Raw genomic sequence first — 23,297 nt, 5'->3', positions numbered from 1 at the left:
ACCCTTCCTGCAGAGTTTAGAGTTTCCAATCTGGCCTCACAGTTTGGAACTTCTGCCTTGATGTTGGATTTGGTGGAGGAGCTAGTGGTGGTTTGTTTTGTTTTGTGGCCTTGGCCATTTTTGGTGGTGCACCTGAACTGCTGTTTAGTTTCTCTGCTACACGTGGTGGCATGTAGGTGTCTTTAAGCCTCTTCATAAGGTCAGCAAAAGTATGCCTTTGCTCTGGAGCCTAATCAAATAAACACTAGATCAGCCAATTTACAAAACAGAATCAATTTGATATAAATCAGTTCAACTTATCAACCCATAAACCTATATTATACTCTACCTGGAATGTATTAGCCTTATGTGGCTTCTGTGGTAATGGCACTCCACCAGCTGCCAATGTTTGTAGTTGCTTTGGTGTTGGTGGTTGAAAATTCACAATAGAAGGCTTTGTAGTGGCCTTTGTTGGTATTGTCACAGTTGAACATGCTGCCTTGGTTTTGGCCCTAGTGTTGGCTGTGATGATGATGGCTGACTAACAACTGTTTCTTTGGACTTGTCCCTAGTGCTGGGCTGTGATGAAGTTGCTTCCTTGGTTTTATCCCTATGCTGGGCTGTGATGAAGCTGCTTCCTTGGTTTTGTCCCTAGTCTGGGCTGTGATGAAGTAGTTTCCTTGGACTTGCCCCTAGTGATGGGTCGTGATGATGATCTTTGGTGACTAAGAACTATTTCCTTGGACTTGTCCCTAGTCTTTGGGCTTTGTGATGATGGTGAAGGTGGTACTTGACTTGAACTTGCAGCTTTGGACTTGCTCCTAGTCTTTGGGGTGTGATGATGGTGAAGTTGGCACTTGATTTGAACTTGCACAAATGGACTTCCTTCTAGTGCTGGGTTGTGAAGGTGAAGTTGGTGGTTGACTTTCAGTGGCAACTTTGGACTTGTTTCTAGTGCTGGGTACTTGACTTGGTTGTGATGAAGGTGAAGCTGGTGGTGGTTGACTTGAACTTGCAACTCTAGACTTGCTTCTAGTGCTGGGTTGTGAAGGTGAAGCTGGCAATGGACTTTCAGTGGCAACTTTGGACTTGCTTCTAGTGTTGGGTTGTGAAGGTGAAGATGGCACTAGACCATTTGATGCTTGTGAAGATTCTACATCTTTGGCCTTAGATTTACCTATTATCAATATAACATAATACGACTGGTGCTATGTGGCGGCTGAGATTTAATCTCATGCCCCTTGAGATTAGTACTCTAAAAAAAAAGAAATTCTATATTGAATCAAACAAAAAAGAAATGCTATGTGGCGGCTGAGATTTAATCTCATGCCCCTCGAGATTAGTACTCTAAAAAAAAAGAAATTCTATATTGAATTAAACACTTACTAGATTTAATCAAACAAAAAAGAAATTCTATCATCTTCTATATATATAATCAAACACTTACTCCCAGATTGAATCAAACACTTACTAGATTAGTATTCTCAAAAAAGAAATTCTATCCTCTTCTATTTATAGAATCAAACACTTACTGAATTGTGTTTCAGTAAAAGACTTTTGTTAGACATAGACAGTGTAGAACTACTTGAACTCCTTTTTCTAGGATAATTAGGCTATCCATTCTTTATAAATTGTAAGGTTGACATTTGCAATTCAGACAATGGACAGAAACTGCACCCCGGCAATGTTTCAAGTAAGTTCGTCTCATGTTTTCTACGTGAACAATGCTTGCAGTTTGTTTGAAGGTCCCATTTTACATTCTCTTTAACTTTGCAACCTTTATGTACAATTGCATTATTAACCGAAATAGTTATTTTAAAATTCTCAAGTATGATTTTGGGATTACTTCAAAACCCGGATGTTGTACGTAGGGCGTAGGGGATTGAATTTCCTCCTCGCCGACATGGGGTTTTGAGGCCTAATCCAGTTATAATAGCATGGATAGGAACCGAAGCGTTAATATTGGGCTCTATCCCTGGCCTTCATGCTTGAAGTTGGACCAGAGCTTGGTTCAGATCCTCTTCTATATATATAATCAAACACTTACTCCCGGATTGAATCAAACACTTACTAGATTAGTATTCTCAAAAAAGAAATTCTATCCTCTTCTATATATAGAATCAAACACTTACTGAATTAATTATGTTTCAGTAAAAGACTTTTGTTAGACATAGACAGTGTAGAACTACTTGAACTCCTTTTTCTAGGATAATTAGGCTATCTATTCTTTATAAATTGTAAGGTTGACACTTGCGATTCAGACAATGGACAGAAATTGCACCCCGACAATGTTTCAAGTAAGTTTGTCTCATGTTTTCTACGTGAACAATGCTTGCAGTTTGTTTGAAGGTCCCGTTTTACATTCTCTTTAACTTTGCAACCTTTCTGTACAGTTGAATTATTAGCCGAAATAGTTATTTTAAAATTCTCAAGTACGATTTTGGGATTACTTCAAAACCCGGATGTTGTACGTAGGGTGTAGGGGATTGAATTTCCTCCTCGCCGGCATGGGGTTTTGAGGCCTAATCCAGTTATAATAGCATGGATAGGAACCTAAGCGTTAATATTGGGCTCTATCCCTGGCCTTCATGCTTGAAGTTGGACCAGAGCTTGGTTCAGTTTTCAGCTTTCACAGAGCTTTTAAATTTTGCACAAAGCCACAAACTTAATAACAAAAAAGAAACAAAGTAATGCTTAGAGCTTTCGAATTACGGTAGATCGTAATTGATGTTTTATTGGAATAGATCCAATCTGTTCAATGAATGCAAACGCAAATGACATAATGAATTTTGATTTGGGACATTTCTATAATTTATGATTTTATTTATGATAAAAGTCATAAAACTTTTTTTTTTTTTTTTTTTTTTTTTTATAAAAATGTTGATTGGGTCATATTTTTCAGCTAGATTTGTAGTGCTTTTTTTTGTTTGTTTGTTTTTGGTAAAACGATTTGTACTCCTTGAAACATTGGATGGAGTATGGACTCTGGAAGTGTGGAGTTAAAATTTAAAAATTGGTTATTGGACTGGACTGGAATCACTTGATCCACTGACTATTACGTCGATCCACTGACTATTACGTCCATTTTCTGAGTTAGCCAATGGGCCAGGTGACCAGGTCATTTTGGTTTTCTGTTTGCTTTTTTTTTTTTCCTAATGTTGCACATGGTTGAACCTGGAAGTTATATTCTGGGGTGGGTCGAACTTCCATACCTATTCTCAATCCTCACAGGTAAGGCTTTGTATTGATATAACAGTTTTAAAACGTAACTATCAACAAACTCCTTTTATGAGCTGAATGCCTGAGTGTCTTCACTTTGGGGACATTTGGGACTACCTGCAATACTTCTGGATCAAGTGAAAACTGACAAGAATCATAAGCAATTCTTGCAAACGTATCATTGTTTAAAATGTATTGATGTTCACTATTCTATTTCCTGCTACAGATATGAAGCTACATACGTGAAGAGGCTTCGTGAAACTCTTCTGGGTGAAAAATTCTTGAATCAGTTATTGATCCCAAGCGGAACTATAAAGTGATATCATCCTGAGGTATTTTAGTAATATTACAATTAAACTCCAACTTTTGTTATGAAACTCGAGTCAGTATGTTTTCTAAGATAAAATCTATCTTCAGAAACACCACTTTTAAAGATTCCATCCATATGAATAGAAGTGCACTTCTATCTGTTGCACAAAAAACTTATGATGTCAATATGGGTTGAAAACTTATTCAGTTTAGTCTCCTACCATTACTTGCATATCATTTAGATATTTACTTAACCATATCATTCAAATTAAGCCACGCTATATCTATGTGCATGGTACAAGCAAATAATGTTCTAGCTCCACTACTGAGTTAGGGCCCCCAGTTGTACTCAGTAAGTTAATCCAAATCTGCACTCTCCCTCTGATCTGAGATTTGTTTTTGTTTTCCACTTTGTGCACTAGCATCATCAGCAACATGTGTCAGTGCATTATTAGCTTCTTCGGCAGCATTAGTATTATATCAAGTTCATGAATTGATGCATCCTTAGCTTCATCAGCAACATAAAACCTTATCAGCTTCATGAGTCCAAGTTTCCAAGAGTTACAAATTTGGTATGCCTGCTCATCAGTAAGAGTAGTGGCAAAGTAACCAATTCTCATCACGGTGCTCGGTTTGTAACTTAGAGTAAGTATTTCCTTCAAAATAAACTATAGGAACTATTTCGTTACATTCTATTAATTAAATGAGTAGTTACATTAATGATAGGAGTCTTGTGAGGGACTATCTCAAGAAATCAACTTCGAAAAACAATCTGATTAAACTTTATCAATTCATTAATTCTTTTGTTGCCTAATTAATTTTAATTTGAATGCAAGCAATATGTCAACTCCACAGAAGTTCAAATAAAGAAAACAAAAAAGGAATCTTGCAAGCATATATTGACCCCAAAAGTTTTCTTTGAAAGTTTCTTATTACTTTTCTCACTTCATGTACTTTTGTCATCCGTGGAAATGTAAAATAATCACTTTTGTGAGAGTTACTTTTCTTTCAGTTTGCCTTTGGTGGGTCATCTTGCCGTACTATGCTTTGATTTCTTTTGCTTTACTGCTTAAAAGTATAAACATATCCGTAAGATTGATCTCCTTCGTTCTAATTAGACAGTAACTCAGCCACATCGTGATTGATCTCCTTCGTTCTAATTAGATAAGTGGCCAGTTTGGTTTGGAGAATATATGAAAATTTTATTCTTCTGTAGTACTACTCACAAATCAGCTGAATTTCGTGTCCTGGATGCTATCTTCAGAAAGTTAGTTAAATTAACATTGTTCTATTTGTATCTCTCTCTTCAGTAGTTTTCTTGCGGACACTTGGAAAAAACTCTTTGGCTGGGAGTTGAGTGAGAAAATTGACTACACTTGGAAAAAACTCTTGCATAATAAGGTTTGTATTTATTTATTTTCTTTAGTGTATCCAATTATGATTTGGAGAGTCTTTTAAATCAATTGAGGTACGATTACCGTTTATTTTTTAAGTTAAAAGGTATAATCATCATGGAACAACAAACAGAAGTAGAAATTCATAAAGCAAGACTTCGGGAGTAATTGCACGCTCAAAATGCTAAGAATATTGGGGTATCTTTTTATACTACACCTTCTCCAGTTCTTCTGTACTTTTGTTAGCATCTACAGTCTAAAAAGTAACAAACTGATTTATGAGTTGTTATTTTTTATATTATTTATCTTATTCCTTATATTGTTTGTTTAAATAAATTTTTATCACTTTTTGGATGAATGTATTATTAGCATTTAGGAAGAAAAAGAAATAACAACAGAAACGATTACAATGTTTCTCAGAATTCAACTTCTTCAGCTCTTTCTCAACATTCCATCTCACAAGGAATAGTACAGCAAACGGAAGTAAAAATTCATAGAGCAAGACTTTGGGAGCAATTTTGCGTTAAAAATACTAAGAATATTGAGGTATTTTTTTTATTCATACCACTTCTCCACTTATTCTGTACTTTTGTTAGCCTCTACAACCGAAAAAGTAAAAAAAATGATATCTTGGTAAACTAAGCTATAAAATACCTCTTTCTACCGTAGTATGAAGAATTTTTCATCTAATTCATGAAATATTAACCATCATGTATTAATAATTGAGAGATAATTGCTACTGGACATGTCATGCTATCAATTTTTTAAATACTACGAAGATGCATTGCGAATTCATATTATATATATTGTTAAGCAAAGATTTGATGGGGTATCTTTTTATACTACACCTTCTCCAGTTCTTCTGTATTTTTGCTAGCATTTACAGTCTAAAAAGTAACAAACTTATTATGAGTTGTTATTTTTTTTTTTTTTTTTAATCTTATTCCTTATATTGTTTGTTTAAATAAAAGTTTGTCACTTTTTGGATGAATATATTATCGAGCCCGTTACGTAGACTCCACTTATTTAGACTCCAATCTCACTCCAAATCTATACCGTTAGATTCTACTAGCATCTTTGGTTAGATTATTATTTCCACGCCCTTCTACAAATACTAAAAGGGTATTTTCGGTAGATAGGTTCGGTTAAGAAAATTAAAACTTACGAGACTGAGAGAAAAACCCAAAACCGCCAATGACCATACCCTTTCTCCATCCTCCCTCAACGCCGCACAGTGAGTCTATGGTTACCTATTGAACCAAAGTTCTCTATTCTTCTCTATCTCATCTGAAAAACTCATTTGTTGTATCCAGGATGAACTCGCCAACCAATGACGTGGAGACAATAGAATATTGTGACGGTGAAACATTAGTTTTCGAGCATGATACCCAATTTGATGAGCATGGGTGTTCTTCTATTCAAACTCCTAACGAAGAAGTGGAGATACTGGGAATGCCCAAAGTAGGTATGACTTTTCGAAGTTTGGAGGATGCAAAGTCATACTATTCTGAGTTTGGTCGACAAAATGGTTTTGAAACTCGAGTACGTAGTACACAAAAGAGAGCCCGTGGTGATGATTCAGTGACTGTATGTGAAATGGTTTGTGCTCAGGAGGGGACACACACCAAGAAACAAGGCAATGGAGAGAATGACATAAAAAGGAGAAACACTTCGACAATTAAATGTGAGTGCAAAGCAAGATTTAGAGTTGCTAGGAAAGATGATATAACCTGGGTATTGAAATGTTTTGATAATACTCATCCCCACAAGATGGTTACTCCATTAAAACGGGGGCAAATGAGGTCGATGCAGGTTATGCCTTTGGTTGCTCGAGTGTTAACTGAAAAATTTGATGATGCAAACTTACCAATAGGAAAAGTTCCATCAATATTTGGAGAGACAGCCGGCTTCAAAGATAGAAATTGCTATAATCATTTGAACTCCAAATATAAGAGGTACAAAACACCGAAGGAAATGGATGCAACTGCAGCATGTGACTATTTTCAACAGCAACAACTGGAAGATCCTCAGTTTTACTATGCCATAGAGTCCGATACTGATAATAGGGGTGTGAATTTTTTTTGGATAGATGGGCGTTCTCGTATGCAGTACCAGCATTTTGGAGATGTTGTTTGTTTCGACACCACTTACAAAACAAACTATTATTCGATGCCTTTCGGTCCTTTCACTGGAGTTAACCACCATTTTCAGTCTATCCAGTTTGGTTGTGCTCTTTTACTAGATGAAACTGAAGAAAGTTTTTTGTGGTTGTTCAAGACTTGGCTTGCGGCTATGGGTGGTCGTGCCCCAGTTTCCATTATTACCGATCAGGACAAAGCGATGACAACAGCTATTGCCAAAGTATTCCCTAACTCTCGACATCGGTTTTGTCTATGGCATATCACTAGTAAATTTCCTGAGCATTTGCAGCATGTGTATTTTACTTTTCAAAATGCAATGGATTGTTGTCTGCATCAGACTTATGATGTAAGTTCTTTTGAAATGCAGTGGAAAGAGATGTTGCAAAAATACGATCTAGTGGAACATGAATGGCTAAAGAAAATGTATGATATTAGAAAGATGTGGGTGCCGGTGTACCACTTAGATACTTTTTTTGCTGGAATGAACACTACTGGACGTAGTGAAGGAATGAATGGATTTTATAAAGATTACTTTACATCTGACACTACTCTAGTTGAGTTTGTTCACAAAAATGAGAAATGCTTGCAGAGAATTGCTCGAAGGGAAAGGGAGGAAGACTATGAATCTGAGCACAAAGATCGGATTGTGGATGCTTCTCAATATCTCTTAAAGAATGCGGCATCACTTTATACAAGAAATGTGTACAATAAATTCAAAGAAAAATGTTCTAAAGCCATGACTTACAAACTCTTAAGTGAAGAACGCGGCAATGACTTCAACTCCTATACCATGACATCAAGAAAAAATAAAAAAGGTGATGGAAAAATCTGGAAGGTGATCTTCAACCGAACAACTAGCAATGGCTCGTGCGAATGCAAGTGGTTTGAGTTCATGGGAATTCCTTGTGAACATGTTTTGAAGGTAATTATCCACCGTGATATTGATGAGATACCCGAACAATGGGTTTTGAGAAGATGGATGAAAGGATCAAACCAATACCGAGTTATGGATAAGAGTGTAATACTGAGTAGTGCTGAAGATTCAGATGTGCTAAGACTTATGCATGGGTCTCATCTTGCTAATCAGGTGGTTTATGAAGCTGCAAAGGATGTTGAGAAATTTGGAATGATGGTAGAAGCGATAGGCACTTTGCTAGAAAGGTTTTCAATACACGATGCAGCTGAGAAGCCAAATGCAGTAATTCAAGAAGAAGAACCTATTGTTGCCAGCCCTCAAGTGTTGCTTTTGAATCCCAATATTTCTCAAACAAAAGGGAGAAAGAAAAATAAGAAAAAGAGCGGCTCGGGTAGATTCAAAAAGCCACTTGAGATCTCCCAGCAAACAACTTTAAGGATGTGCGGATGTTGTAAAAAGAGAACTACTCATGACAGAAGAACTTGTCCCGATAATCCAAATAAAAAGAGCAAAGGTGCAAATTTACTATTCACTGTTCTATAATTATAAATTTCTAATTGTTATTCAGTTTTATTTTTCATTGTGGTCTAATTTTTGTTCACTCATTGACAGGGGTAGGTAGTACTGAAGATGCAACAAATATTATTGATAGCGGAGATGCATAGAAGACCCCTTTCTATATTTTGATGGCTTGAAAGGGAAAGAGTTAGCACGTACAGAGCATCCAATATGCCTAATCATGAGAGGATTGTGTGATCTAGATTTCAATTTTGTGTACTCAAAAAGCTAGTCGATTATGTATTCTCGGTATTGGCCTTTTATACTGTGTAAGAGGATTTTGTAATCTCGATCAAGTGAATAATAACTCTCAATAGCTATTTTATTGCTCCTACATATACAAACAAGTGCTCTGTTTCTTAAACAACCATTTATATTTTTTGGTACTCTCAAATTTCGACATTCATAATACATCAGCTTGCGTCGTCAATATAATTTATACTGCAATTAAAAGGTCGTTAGCTTTAATACAACAAGAACACCTATGTAAATAGAAACAACAATATATAGGTTACATCAAGAGATCAAAATTTGAGGTGGATTTGAACCACCATCCCTTGACAATTAGGAGACAAATTTTCATTGTCAAGTGCTTTGCTGTATAAGCTAAAGATCCATTGTCGAGTGCTCTCCATGAGGATTTTATAATCTTGACTCGGTTCAAATTAAATGTTACGGGAGACAATGGCAAATACAGTATGTATAGTAAATATATATAACCCAACACTCCAAAAGTTAAAGTTACATTTCACATTCAATTGGTTCTGGGACTTCGATCCTGCTGATGAAGCTTTTACTTGCAATTAGTTGGTCCAAATTTCCAAATGGCAAGGTAATAAATCTAAATATTAAGATTTTAGATAAGATGGGCTAGCCAACATCTGGTGTCAGTAACTGCCGATGTATGTGTTGCTAGATAGTATTTACCTTGATAGAGTGTGATGAGTTTCCTTGGAAGGAGATTAACAAACATTGTTATCCTAGTGATTATGTTCTTATCTAGTATTCTAGTGGGACCTCTTGATCTAAACTTATTCAGTAACTGCCGATGTATGTGTTGCTTTATCTGTTAATGTTCATTTGAAGGCCTATTATATTCAATTAATGGTTTGATGGTATCATACGTCATAGTTTTAACATCTGGTGTCAGGTGTGGGGAACATTTCCACCTTGTTCCTCTTCTTTGTTTGCCCACATTATTTCTATCGAATAAGCCTCATAATCTATTCTTGGTGAAAATTAAAAAAAAAAAAAAAAATAAAGAACATGTCAATTTTAGGAATAATCAAGTATACTTGAGGTTCACTTAGCTAGTTAAGTATACTTTAGTCTCGAAATATAAGATAATAACATCAGGAAGTAGCTCATATCACATACTATTAATAAGTGTCTTCAGATGGAGGACAAACAAACTTTCAAATACTTCATTAATCATTATATTACTTTCTTATTTCCTACATTAAGCCTAAATAAGAAAACAAAGAAATGTATGCCACTAAGTACTGTGCACAGGTTACTGAGAACATTACCTTGGCGAAAGTCCAATATCCGTGTAGTCTATTACTTTCTTTTCAAAAGCAGAAAATTAGCTAGAATGGCGAACGAAACTCGTGTATATCAGTGTAAAGTGCTTATAACTTAAAATTTGGTATTGCTACAAAATGCAAGCTCGTTAGCTTTAACAAACACCACAATAACACTTATGTAATAGAAACAACAGTATATAGGTGAGATCAAAATTGGAGGATCTTGGTGGATTTGAACCACCATCCCTTGAAAATCAGGAGACAAATTCCCATTCTCAAGTGCTTTGCCATATAAGCTAAAGATCCATTTAAGAACAATAAAACCAAAAAACAAAGCAAAGAACTAATGGCAGTGGTTCTTCTTGTCTAGTCTAGCAATGAATAAGTTCAGGGCAAATCCAATACACTCTGGCTGGAGACCTGATGTCTCTCATCTCTTTTTCATTATGTGTATCGCAGTCCTCATAATCCCACCGCCTCTAAATGAACCACTGATGGTTGTTCCATCCAATTATAACTACAGTTTACAAACATAGTATTTAGGTCATTGGAATTTGAAAATATTTAGGTGTGGGCTTTTGAATCTATACTAGCTCATGATAAAAACAAGGTACGGAATGAGAAGATGTGGTAATGCAATATGGATAGAATAAGAAAGTGTTAAACCGTACACAAATTTGAAGAAGAAGTGTAAAGGACCGTTTTTCAAGCAAACCTCCAAAACAACAAAAGTCCCTTGCATAAAGAAAACAAAAAGGCTCAATTGCTCTCTCCCCCCAACAGAAATTCTATATTAACCACATATTATCGACTAAAGAAACCCCAAACAACAAACCACCAGCATAAATTGCTTAGTTGCATAAATAATTTTCAAAAGTAGGAAATGATAAAGGGCATCAAAATATGTAGAGAAATGATAGAAGAAGATGACTACCTGGAATCCTGTAGCAACTGGATCAATAGCGGGACGATTGATGGAGGATTGAAATTTTCATCTATCAATTGGAGTAGAAGGGGTTTTCTCTCTCGTAATGTAAGGTGTTTAGTTTTTTATTTTTTTTAAACCAACCTACCGCAAATGCCCTTTCAGTATTGAAAGAAAGAAGGAATAGAAATTATAAGGTGACCGTAGATGCAAATGGCATCCAATGGCGTGGATTTGGAGTGAGATAGGAGTCTATCTAAGTGGAGTCTACGTAACGGGCTCGATATATTATTATTAGCATTCAGGAGGAATTAAAAGAAATAACAACATAAATGATTACAATGTTTCTCAGAATTCAACTTCTTTAGCTCTTTCTCAACATTCCATCTCACAAGGAATAGTATAGCAAACAGAAGTAGAAATTCATAGAGCAAGACTTCGGGAGCAATTTCGCGTTCAAAATGCTAAGAATATTGAGGTATTTTTTTTTTTTATTCATACCACTTCTCCACTTCTTCTGTACTTTTGTTAGCCTCTACAGCTGAAAAAGTAAAAAAAATGATATCTTGGTAAACTAAGCTATAAAATACCTGTTTCTTTCTACCATAGTATGAAGAATTTTTCATCTAATTCATGGAATATTAACCATCATGTATTAATAATTGAGAGGTAATTGCTACTGGGCATGTCATGCTATCAATTTTTTAAATACTACGAAGATGCATTGCGAATTCTTATTATATATATTGTGAAGTAAAGATTTGATATACTATTTTTGTTTTTGTAGTTATCTCATTTGTAAGTTGTTGGTTAAACTATTAATTATGTTTAAAGCAATTTTTGACAATTTTCAGATGCATATAGTAATATTAGCATTCATGTTTTTTTTTTTTTTTTTTTTTTTTTTTTTTTTTCTAAAAGAAATATTCTTCATCTTATTCCTTATATTGTAAAGTATATGTTTCTTTAAATCAATTTTTGACACTTAATTTCTCTATTAGCATTCAGGAAGGAAAAGAAATACTAATTTTTCAACTCTTTCTCCACATACTATCTTACGAGGGTTAGTACCTACTCGGCGACAATTGGCTCAACGCACTTGCCAAGAAAAGAATCGCATGCAAGATGTACTTACTCCACGGAAAAGACAACATTATCTTGGTCGAATGGATGTGCAATGTGGATTCTATTATGCCCTGCATTGGAAAGATGAACAACTATCAAAGTCAACCAAAAACAGACCTACATTTGGGATGTGCTGTTTACAAGGAAATATCAAATTGCCTTTGCTTTCTAAACTGCCCCCTGCCTTTAAATCATTGTATGAAGGATCTGATGCCAATGCAAGGTCATTTCGTGAGCACATTCGGTCATACAATGCGTGTAATGCTTTTACAAGCCTTGGTGTTAATCCGGACATGCGTGTATTGCATGGGCGTGCTCCAATGTCATTTGTTATACACGGAGGACTCTACCATAGAGTCGGATCACTGCTGGCAGATCCAGGAAAGGATCCTGTCTATTCACAACTTTACTTTTTCATACAATGCGTGTAATGCTTTTACAAGCCTTGGTGTTAATCCGGACATGCGTGTATTGCATGGGCGTGGTCCAATGTCATTTGTTATACACGGAGGACTCTACCATAGAGTCGGATCACTGCTGGCAGATCCAGGAAAGGATCCTGTCTATTCACAACTTTACTTTTATGATGGAAATGAGGCTTTGAATCACCGCCTTAGTCGGAATTCTCATTTGTCACGGGACGTCTTAAAAATCATTCAAGACACTCTTATTCAGTACAACGACTTTTACAAGTTCTATAAGAATGCTTTTGAGATTTTAAATTCAAATGGTTCTGCAAACAATAGTATTTCTGTCCGTCTTCATTACAGCTCTAATAGTGACCGACGACAATATAACCTTCCATCTACAGAGGAAATTGTTGTGGTATTACCAGGTAATGGGAATGAGGTTGATAGGTTGCGAGATATTGTTCTTCGTTTGAAAGGGGGAGGGTTAGAGAGGATAAGTGAATGTAATCCCACTTATTTGCCACTGCATTATGTTCTTCTATTTCCTCGAGGAGAACTCGGTTGGTCTCCTAATCTACGCCAATGGGATGTCATAAATAATCGTCCAACAGATGTGCATTTGACCCCGACGCAGTACTATGCTTATGGTTTGTTTGATCTCCTGACAAAGTATTCAACGATCTTGCAGGTAGGGCCTCTATGCCAAGAATTTGTTGTTGACGGTTGGGCTTCAACCGAAAAGAACAAGTTGCGCTATTTCAGAGATCATCAAGCAGAGATTCGTGCAGAGTTGTATTAAGGATTGACAGATGTTGCAGCACAGGGACTGAATCTAGATCAAGTGGGCCAGCGTTTTATTCTGCCATCGTCTCATACAGGGAGTCCAAGGCATATGTATGAGATTTATCAAGTTGCAATGGCGATCGATCACACGATACAATAAACATCCGGATGTCTTTGTTACGGTCACTGCAAATCTGAATTGGCCAGAAATTCAAAATGAGCTTAAGAGTCACCAGACAACATCTGATAAACCTGCGTTGGTCGCCCGAGTATTTGAGATGAAGCGAAAAGCGATAATGAATGAAATCTTAAAAAATGATGTGTTTGGACGTGCAGTGGCACATGTTTACACTATTGAATTTCAAAAATGCGACCTCCCACACATGCACGCTCTCATATTCCTTCAACATTAGGATAAGATTCGCACTACTGAACAAGTGGATCAAATAGTTTCTGCCGAGATTCCATACCCAAACACTCAACCTGCACTCTTTAAGATCGTTATGAAGTGCATGATTCATGGTCTATGTGGTGCTGAAAACCCAGAAGCACCATGTATGCAAGATGGCAAGTGTAGGTTCTATTATCCACGAGAATTTGTTGAAAAGACAACGATGGATCGAGAAGGGTACCCTCTTTATATGCGTCGCAACACAGGAAAAGTGTACAAGGTCAAAAGCAAGATAAGAGGTGAGCATACCATTGACAACCGAAATGTCGCTTAGTACAATCCGTATCTATCTGAAATGTTCGACTGCCACATTAACGTTGAAGTATGTGCATCAGTTCGGGCTGTCAAATATATCACTAAGTATATTTACAAGGGATTTGACAAAACAACTATGGTGCTAACTGGAGCGAATGACGAGATCCAACAGTACATCGATGGGAGGTATATTGGACCACCAGAAGCTGTGTGGCATCTATTAGAGTTTAGAATGCATGAGGAGGTACCAAATGTTGTTCGCTTGGTAGTCAACTTGCTTGGAATGCATCGGGTTATTTATAAAGCAATAGAACCGATGGAAGAAATTATTGCTCGAGCTAAGCGTCAGAAATCAACTCTAAATGCATTCTTTGAATGTTGTGCTAAATATCCACATGCCAGAAAGTACACTTATCAAGAATTCCCTCAACACTTTGTTTACGACAAGTCTGAGAAAATTTGGACACTCAGGAGCAAAAGTTGTTATGCTATTGGTCGGATGTATTTTGCAAGTCCAAATGCAGGTGAACGTTTTTATCTTCGCTTGTTGTTAACTGTTGTAAAGGGTCCGCAGTCATTTGAATCATTGAAATTTGTAGATGGTGTTCCATATAGTACATTTAGAGCCGCATGTATAGCACGAGGACTGTTGGAAAATGATGAGGAGTGGAAACAGTGTTTAGAGGAGGCAGCTGTGATGCAAACTGGGTATCAACTACGAAGACTTTTCAGTGTTATCCTTCTAGAGTGCACTCCAACACATCCAGAACTATTGTGGGATAGATTTGCATTACAAATATGTGATGATCTTGCACCCAAGATGAAAACATTGTTTCTCATTTCAAAACCATCTGATGACCAACTAAAAGACTACGACTTATTTTTATTGGACCAAATCCTTTTTGAGAGTGATAAGAAGCTTTCAGATTTCCCAGACTTGCCACTACCGAGAGAAAATTGGAATAAGGTAGTTGGCAATAGACTTATTTTGGAGCAACAACAACTTCAGTATGAGGGACTACAACAGGTGGCAGATGATAATGTAAGTCGTCTCAATGAAGAGCAACGCCAAGCTTTCAATGCAGTGACGGATTCTATGCACAATGCTAAAGGAAAATTATTTTTCTTAAATGGAGTTGTGGGTACTGGAAAAATATTTATATACAATACAATTGCACCATCATGTCGTAGTATCGATAATATCGTGATTATGGTGCCTTCTTCTGGAATTGCGTCTTTATTATTGTCTCGAGGCCGAACTGCCCACTCAACATTTAGGTTACCACTAGATGTGTTAGAAGACACAGTATGTGGATTTGGTAAAAAATCATTGCAAGCCGGACTTTTTAAAGAGACGAAACTTATTATTTGGGATGAAGTCCCCATGCAACATAGACACTGTGTAGAAGTTGTTGATCAATCGCTCCAGGATATATGTTGCAATAAGCAACCATTTGGTGGAATCACTGTGATTCTCGGAGGGGATTTTAGGCAAACTTTGCCTGTTATACCGAAAGGTGTCCGTGAAGAATTTGTCGCTGCATCATTGGGACGATCTCCGCTCTGGAGACATGTGGAAGTCTTGCATTTGGTTCAAAACATGCGGCTTGATATGACAGAGCCAGATAACATCGACTTTGCAAACTATTTGAAAGAGGCAAAATATCTACTTTAACAATTTATTTTGAACTGTATTTTTGCAAATACTCTTACATAGTAGCTCATTGTCTAAGTTTAACTAATTTGTTTAGATTGGAACGAATCCGAAAAATACTGTAGAGCTTCCATCTGGGATACGACATTGCAGAAATCTTGAAGAACTCATTTACTCTGTGTACCCAAATTTGAACGTGGAGGGCACAACTTCAGCTGATTTTCTAAGAGAGTGTACTATTATAGCTGCACGTAATGACGATGTCAAGGAAATCAATGACACTGCCTTAAAATTGTTTCCTGGAGATGTTATTGAATATTTAGCAGCAGATAAATCAGTTGAAAAAGATGGCAACTCTCCCGCGAATGGAGGTGATTATCCAAGTGAGTTTTTGAATTCACTTGATCCCTCAAGTTTGCCTCCTTTCCAACTAAAGCTAAAACGTGGGAGCCCGATTATGCTGCTAAGAAATATAGCACCAAGAAATGGACTTTGCAATGGAACACGACTAATACTTATTCAATGTGCTCCTAAAGTGATTCAGGCTAAGATTTTAATTGGAGACAAAGCAGGTGAGCCGGTACTTCTCCCGAGAATTTCTTTGACACCTTCATTTAATGACATGGCAGTTCTAATGACACGACGTCAATTCCCTATAAGACTCGCGTATGGAATGATGATAAATAAATCACAAGGACAATCAGTCAAGTACGTTGGGATAGATCTACAGACACCTGTTTTCAGTCATGGACAATTGTATGTGACCCTCTCAAGATGCACATCATCAAAAAGAATTAGTGTCATCCTTCCACCAGATGCTTCTAATTGCACTACAAATATTGTGTATCCAGAAGTTTTGTTGGAATAAACCTATATGTCATCCTTATTTGTAGAAGTTGTTGTCTTTTGGTTATTTTACTTCTTAAATTTGCAACTTAAATAATTTATTTTTTTGGTGATTTTGCAAAATATGTTGTACAAAGGTTAAATGTACAAACAAAAAACAATTAGGAGAACAATTATTTTTAAAAGCTTCGTGACAGAGTCACGGGCAATTTCTAGTCCCAAACAAATGAGAATTCCTGACATGTCATATGTAACCACATAGTGATGAGTGTCCTTACCTTTTGATTGTGTAGGGAGGCCTTTGCATGTCTTGGAATTATGCCCCTCTGTCCTACACAACCTACACTTCCTTCTCTTCTTGTTTGGTGCTTCCTCATCTTCATCTCTCCTTCTATTCTTTCTTGGCCGCCCAATACCCCTGGTGTGTGGAGGTGGATGGTATAGCTGTTCTGATGTCTACGTGCAAACAAACACAGAAATTAATAACTAAAGAACAATATTATACCTGTACAGATAAATACTTAACACACCTCCAAAACCTAAAACATATGCCAAATTCAATTCCACTACAACCAGAAAATCCTCAAATCCAACCAAGTAATATGCACACAGAAAACCATCCAACACAAGAAACCAAACAAATGTTTCATTGATGGTGCTATTCTTGTTAGCACTCAGTTTACATTTCAGCTTGAATCACCAAGGTTACAACTTACAACACAAGTTGCATCTTAGTGCTTTCCCTAGAGACCAATACAAATAAATGATTTCTGGGTCCCTTGTCCGACCTTTCACTGAGAAAAGTAGCCTATAAGGCTATAAACAATGGAATTAGATGGTAACTTATAATAATGAATTTACTAAACATGATTAATTTTAGAAGAAAGACAATGATTTGTAGTAGTGAACAAGAGTAATACTGATATAAGTACCTGGGTTGAGTTGTCTTCAACAAGCATTACATATAATGTTCATAAGCAAGCATTACATATAAGTCTTCAACAAGAGTATTGGTGTGGAACACAAGCTTTTCTCTTTATATTACTAGGCACTTTAACTTGTTAAACTACCAACCATACACAAAAATTCAACCAAAGAAACATACTCCATGATCCCCCAACTATAGCTTAGCACTTGAATTATAAGTTCTCAACACAAAACTTGTCACAAAGAAACACACTTTATGAACACTCTCATGACTTAAACTCAAAAAGGTATCTCAAAACCTTATAAAATTCTCAAAAATCACAAATTTTGGATATATAAACAAACTTTATAAACTTCAAGCACATATATTCAAAGGTGTACTCTTAACAAGCAATTCTGACTTTCTTAACTTGTCATAATAATTGAATTGTCAGAGTTATATGCATCTCTGCTACTAAGTCATATACTTATCTTCTCTGGTAAGTTTTCAAGTTAAATTACTGCTACTAAGTTATATGCATCTCTGCTACTAGGTTTCAAGTGTCAGAGTTATATGCATCTCTGCTACTAAGTCCCTACATTATAGTCGGACTTGCAATGGCACTGAAATTTGGCAGAGTGATTTGAAACTTCTATCAATCTACTACTATAGAGTGATTTCAAACAGACTTCTATCAACCAAAAAAGATACTACTATATGATCCTCATTATTGTCTGATGACCTTCTATAAGAAAATTAAATTATATTCCATAACGAATACTTGTGTCCATCTTCTGATTGATTTGAAGAAATATATGGAGTGGTAATGAAGCTGGATACATGTGGAAAAAAAGACCAGCTCAGCACCCATTTTTTTTTTTTTTATAATTTAAGAAATTTAAGAAATACAAGTGTTGGTTTGGTGTGAAGTTGGATACAAGTTTGGAATCAACACTTGCTTGTTACTTGCAAATTAATGCAACAACACAAAACAGAACAACTACAGTGTTACCTACTACAGAACAACACTACTACAGAAGAACAAATTAATACAACAACACAAATTAATGCAAGAACACAAAACAGAACAACACTACTACAGAAGAACTACTACTACTATTACTACTGTCCATTTTCCTTCTTTGTTTTTTCTTTCATTTATTATTAGGGACCCTTATTATTATTATTGTGAAAATAAATTAGTTAGTTCAACAGCTCAACACCAGTATCAATGAAAGAGAGTTTAGGGTAACTTACAGGTTTGGGCTAGTCTCTTGGATCTTCCATTGGCTTGATGTGTCCCTTGTAAGCCATTCGATATGTAGACACCCAGAAGTAGGAACTGCAATACTCTTTCCAATCAGCTCTCATTTTGTATAAAATAACTACTGCATGCACACAAACAATCCCAGAGAGTTGCCATCTCCTACAACTGCACTCTTGATCTACTATGTTCACAGTGTATCTATAATCAGACTTGACATCCCTGATACAATACAGACTGCTATTACTTGCTTCCAAATCCCAGTTAGGAATGTCTTCTATCATCTTCTCTATTTTCTTCACAACTGCAATAACTAACCCATTTATATCCCAATCTTCTGCCTTATCTCTCCTCTTATACAAAAAGGACATCAACAATGTATGATACTTATCTAAGAAAGGAACAATGGGCATATCCCTCAAGTCTAAAATCTAGTTGTTAAATGATTCAGAAAAATTGTTTGTGATGTGATCACATTTTGTATAATCATCAAAGTGTGCCCTTGCCCAACTCTCCACTTTCTCTCATAAGCCGTGCCCTAGCTTCGGACATTCAAATTCTAGTTGAGCCATACACCTATCAAAATCAGTTATCTTATAACATTTTGCAGCACCCCAGACTAGCAACTCTAAATGTTTTGCCTTGAAAACTTTCTTAAAGTTTTTGTACATATGCCTAAAGCAAAACCTGTGGGGATTGTTAGGGAACACAATTGACACAGCTTCAATTAATCCCTTTTGTCTATCAGACACAAATGTCAACTTGTACATATGACAATCTAATCCATTCCTTTTCATTGTTTGTAAAAAATTAGTCCAACTCTCTTTCCCCTCCGATCTTGTGATATAGACTGCTATAGGAAACAAACCATTGTTCCCATCCAATGCTACCATGCTTAGACATTGTCCTCCATACTTACTCTTCAGAAAACACCCATCTAATCCAATAATGGGTCTACAAGCAGTCAAGAATCCTGACAAAGAAGCAGTAAAACACACACATACATCTTCAAACTGCAAGGTTTGATCATTTCTAGAACAAAAAGCAATTGACCCTGGATTACTTCTCATTATCTGATAAAAAATGGAGTACACACAATATATAAGTAACAATAACAATGCATAAGTAACACACATATAGATAACAAACAATATATAAACACAAAAGCAACATTTAAGGTTTACCTGATCACATAACACAGTTGCAAAATCTTCATGAATCTGTTGCAAGCATCTAATTCTTGCACTCCATGCAGTCCAGTAAGAGATTGCCACATGCTGCTTCTGCCTAATGTCATCAATGATGTTTTGTGGAGTATAAGTCTTGTGATGTACCTTCATATGTTCCAACATAACAGTGGCCACCCAAACTACATCAGCCATTCTATTCTTGTGGCCTGTATCAGTAGCACATCTATGTTCATTGTTAAAGGTGCTCAGTCTCATTGTAAAACCATCACTCTTCTTCTTCCTCCAGTAAGCCCTCCAGGGACACCCACTAGCCTCACAGATAGCTAGAATTCTGTATGACTCATTCACAACCATCCTACCTACAAATCTATTCTTAATGTAGTAATCCTTAATCTCCTGCCTCAATATTTTGATATTAGGCCACTCCATACCTCTTTCCCACTCATCTTCAACAATGTGTGGCCTAACATCATTGGCCTCAGTTCTATACACATCTACAGTCTCACCTTCATAGTTATAGTACTCTGCAGAACTTGGAATCATATACTCCAATTCATCTTCAGATGAGTGTGCACTGTGATACTCCTCTTCAGGTTCCAATTTTTCAACATTTGGAGGTGGAGGCTTCGCTGCTACTTTTCTCACAACAGGAACTTCAATACCTTCATCATCATCTAGCTCGTCTTCAGACAGGACATTGTATGTGTTGACATCAAAGGTCCCCACATTAGACCAAAACGGATCATCTTCATCAACAATGACACCTTTTCCTTTGACTTTTCTCCCACCCTTTCTCTTCTTAGTTGTCTCTCCAGACTTGGCATACTTAGTTGGTTGTCTTTTTGCTGGTGTGGACTGCTTCCTTTTTCCTTTCCTACCAACTTCTTCTTGCACAACTTCTTTTCTTTTTGCATTCAAAGCTTCAACTGTGGGGTCTTCAACTTCTACTTCAGGTATGGCTTCATGTGTCATAAACTTTATTTTCAACATAAACATCACAAGCACCCCATCCAGTTGCTAACCAACCTGTCTCCACATCTCCAATAAATCAAAGATCGACACTACATGAACTACTTTACCATCAACAATGCAAGCCCGGCTTGACCCTCTTCCATGTTGACATCCAACAATAAATCCTTCAAGTCTGATTGCATGTCCAACATATTTAGTTTATCACCATCTACATTTATCATCCAAACTTCCTTTTTACCGGTGAAATCTTTTTTTTTTTTGTGTTAACCTTCTACGAGGTGTCTTAAAGAAACCCCATAGTGAATCAACGTGGTTTCTCACTTCATCATCAGCCATGACTGTATAGAATGAAGAAGAAAATCACTGTTAAACAACTATTTTAGAAGAAAACAAGTCTAAAAGCATTAATAAATCATGAATTTCAGTTGATTACCTTCGGATCTAAGACAAAGATGATGCCTTGCAGTTGATAACACCTTCAAGTTAATGAGGCTTGCACGGTTCTACTGAATAATGTATATAACTACATCACCTTTGACAAATTAAAATGCCTACAACTTTAAACATACAGTTCTATAACAATAATTAAGTGTTGTTGTGAATTTCTAACAAAGACGTTCAAACACTAGATTAGTGATAAGTGCTCAAAAAGTGCTATTTAACCCTCGATTATGCCTCTTGTTTAGCCATCTTAGTGGACTAATAGTGCTTGTAAGTTATGTTTTAAGATTCTACAGGTGAAAAAGAGAGTTTTGTAGAATATTAGAGAAAATGGGGTAAAACAAAGCAATTCGGAGCATTAATGATCACATGGGAGGTCCGTGGACAATCATGGAGAAGGCCAAGGAATTGGAGCTATTAAAGATGCGACTTGGACCTATTTTAAAGTCTATTTGGAAGCCCAAGGCCAAAGGATTTGTTGCTTGGACCAAAGCCCGCAAAAGAGGATAGAAGGATAGAGCAAAAGAGAGAAAATCGGCTTATGCGTCTGGGACGCATGTATCGAGCGTCCAGACGCATTGATTGCATCTGGGACGCATAGATCGAGCGTCCAGACGCATTGATTAAGTCTGGGATGCATGAATACTGCGTCGAGACGCATGAGAAAATCGGCTTATCGTCGCGGGACGATGTATTGAAGCGTCCGGACGATTGCGTCAAGGCCTGATAGAGCCGGGACGACGCGATTTAAGTCCGGGACGCATGAATACTACGTCCGATGCATGAATCGACACTGTAGCCAATTCCTTCTCAGTTTTGAAGACGAAGTCGGACTCTGGAAGAAGTCTATTTGTATTAGGAAACAAATGATGGTTTGGAATGCTTCTAGAGCTCATTGTAACCCCTATAAATAGAGGACCTAAGTGCCTCATGTAATTGGCCAATTCACTTATATTCTTGTCTCCTAACTTGAGGCGAGAGAGATTAATAATAAAAGATCGGTTTTAACTAGCTGAGTCTTAATAAATTAGTCTTTCTAGTCTTATGTTCTTCGACTCTTCTTCTTCTCATTCTTCGTGTTCTTCCTTCTTTATGGAAGGCTAATCTTCTCCTTCAAGGGAGAAGATGAAGCCAGTGCTTAAGGTTTAATGATTCTTCTGATTCATGGTGTTCTTCAATCAGGTTAGTTCTTTATGTTTGTAGTTATTAGTTCCATTGCCCACACCAGGGGATGGAAGTATAGAATAGGGTTTATGTTTTGCAATATTAATATCATGCTAGTGTTCTTTACTTTTCTTCTAGTAGTATAGTTCTTTAGAGTTAGGGAAGTATTCTTTGTGTTGCCTTAGAAGGGGTAGCTCAGGGAGTGGCTGCCTAGGGGAAGTATTCTTTGTGTTTGCCTTAAGTGGTGATTCATTGAATGGCCACCCTATTAGGAAGTACTCCTTGATGTTGCTCTTGGTAATACATTGAATGGCTGCCCGAGCTTACATAAAAGGAAAGAAGATATTAATAGCATAAACATAGGAACAACCTTAAGTAGAGTTAATTGTTAACGATGTTTCGTCCAAGAGGGCATCGGCACTCGCTCGATTTCCTAATTGTAGTCTACTTGTAAGAACAACCATGAAGCAGAAGGTCATAGATTAAAAATATTGGTGAATTCTAATATCTTGAATTCCCTCTCTTATAAATTCTCAACAGTTTAGTTAGTTTAGCTTAGTTTAGCATTAGAATCTATAATCTCTACAATATTAGTTTTTAATCCTCAAACCCCCTTTGCAGTCCTGTTCTTCACATAACATACACTTAAAAGTGGAACGATACCCTACTCATCCTTTACTTATTGAGGGATAGTTAGGTTTTGATACGCTTCTCTTTTGTTCAACGACTATCATACATCTACATCATCCATACACATCAACACACAAAAAGAGGAAGTGTCAATGGCGCCGCTGCCGTTTTAAGTTATCTATGTTTAACGTTTCTTTCAAGATTAGAATTTTGGATCTTGAGGTAATTTTAGCCGCAT

At 36.6% G+C, this 23,297-nt stretch overlaps 5 protein-coding genes across 5 annotated transcripts; 4 read left to right on the top strand and 1 right to left on the bottom strand.

Annotated features, from left to right (window-relative positions):
• Nucleotides 1–6,215: 6,215 nt before the first annotated feature.
• On the top strand, nt 6,216–8,501 carry LOC147519585 (protein FAR1-RELATED SEQUENCE 5-like). The gene has a single exon (XM_086594152.1). It carries the CDS (start codon nt 6,216–6,218, stop codon nt 8,499–8,501), a length of 2,286 nt encoding a protein of 761 aa, XP_086450278.1.
• A 3,632-nt stretch (nt 8,502–12,133) lies between these two features.
• Nucleotides 12,134–12,523, top strand: LOC147519584 (uncharacterized). Its single transcript, XM_086594151.1, has one exon. The coding sequence runs from the start codon at nt 12,134–12,136 to the stop codon at nt 12,521–12,523; it is 390 nt and encodes a 129-aa protein (XP_086450277.1).
• A 31-nt stretch (nt 12,524–12,554) lies between these two features.
• LOC147519583 (uncharacterized) lies at nt 12,555–13,301 on the top strand. Its single transcript, XM_086594150.1, has one exon. It carries the CDS (start codon nt 12,555–12,557, stop codon nt 13,299–13,301), a length of 747 nt encoding a protein of 248 aa, XP_086450276.1.
• A 598-nt stretch (nt 13,302–13,899) lies between these two features.
• LOC147519582 (ATP-dependent DNA helicase pfh1-like) lies at nt 13,900–16,513 on the top strand. Its single transcript, XM_086594149.1, has 3 exons — nt 13,900–13,975; nt 14,072–15,648; nt 15,743–16,513. Exons 1-3 carry the CDS (start codon nt 13,900–13,902, stop codon nt 16,511–16,513), a joined length of 2,424 nt encoding a protein of 807 aa, XP_086450275.1.
• Nucleotides 16,514–18,664: 2,151 nt separating this feature from the next.
• Nucleotides 18,665–19,075, bottom strand: LOC147519581 (uncharacterized). Its single transcript, XM_086594148.1, has one exon. The coding sequence runs from the start codon at nt 19,073–19,075 to the stop codon at nt 18,665–18,667; it is 411 nt and encodes a 136-aa protein (XP_086450274.1).
• Between the last annotated feature and the right edge of the window lie 4,222 nt (nt 19,076–23,297).

Source organism: Coptis chinensis, chromosome 2, assembly GCF_015680905.1.
Source record: "Coptis chinensis isolate HL-2020 chromosome 2, ASM1568090v1, whole genome shotgun sequence".
NCBI classification, from domain to species: domain Eukaryota; kingdom Viridiplantae; phylum Streptophyta; class Magnoliopsida; order Ranunculales; family Ranunculaceae; genus Coptis; species Coptis chinensis.
This window is presented reverse-complemented; position numbering and strand designations above follow the sequence as displayed.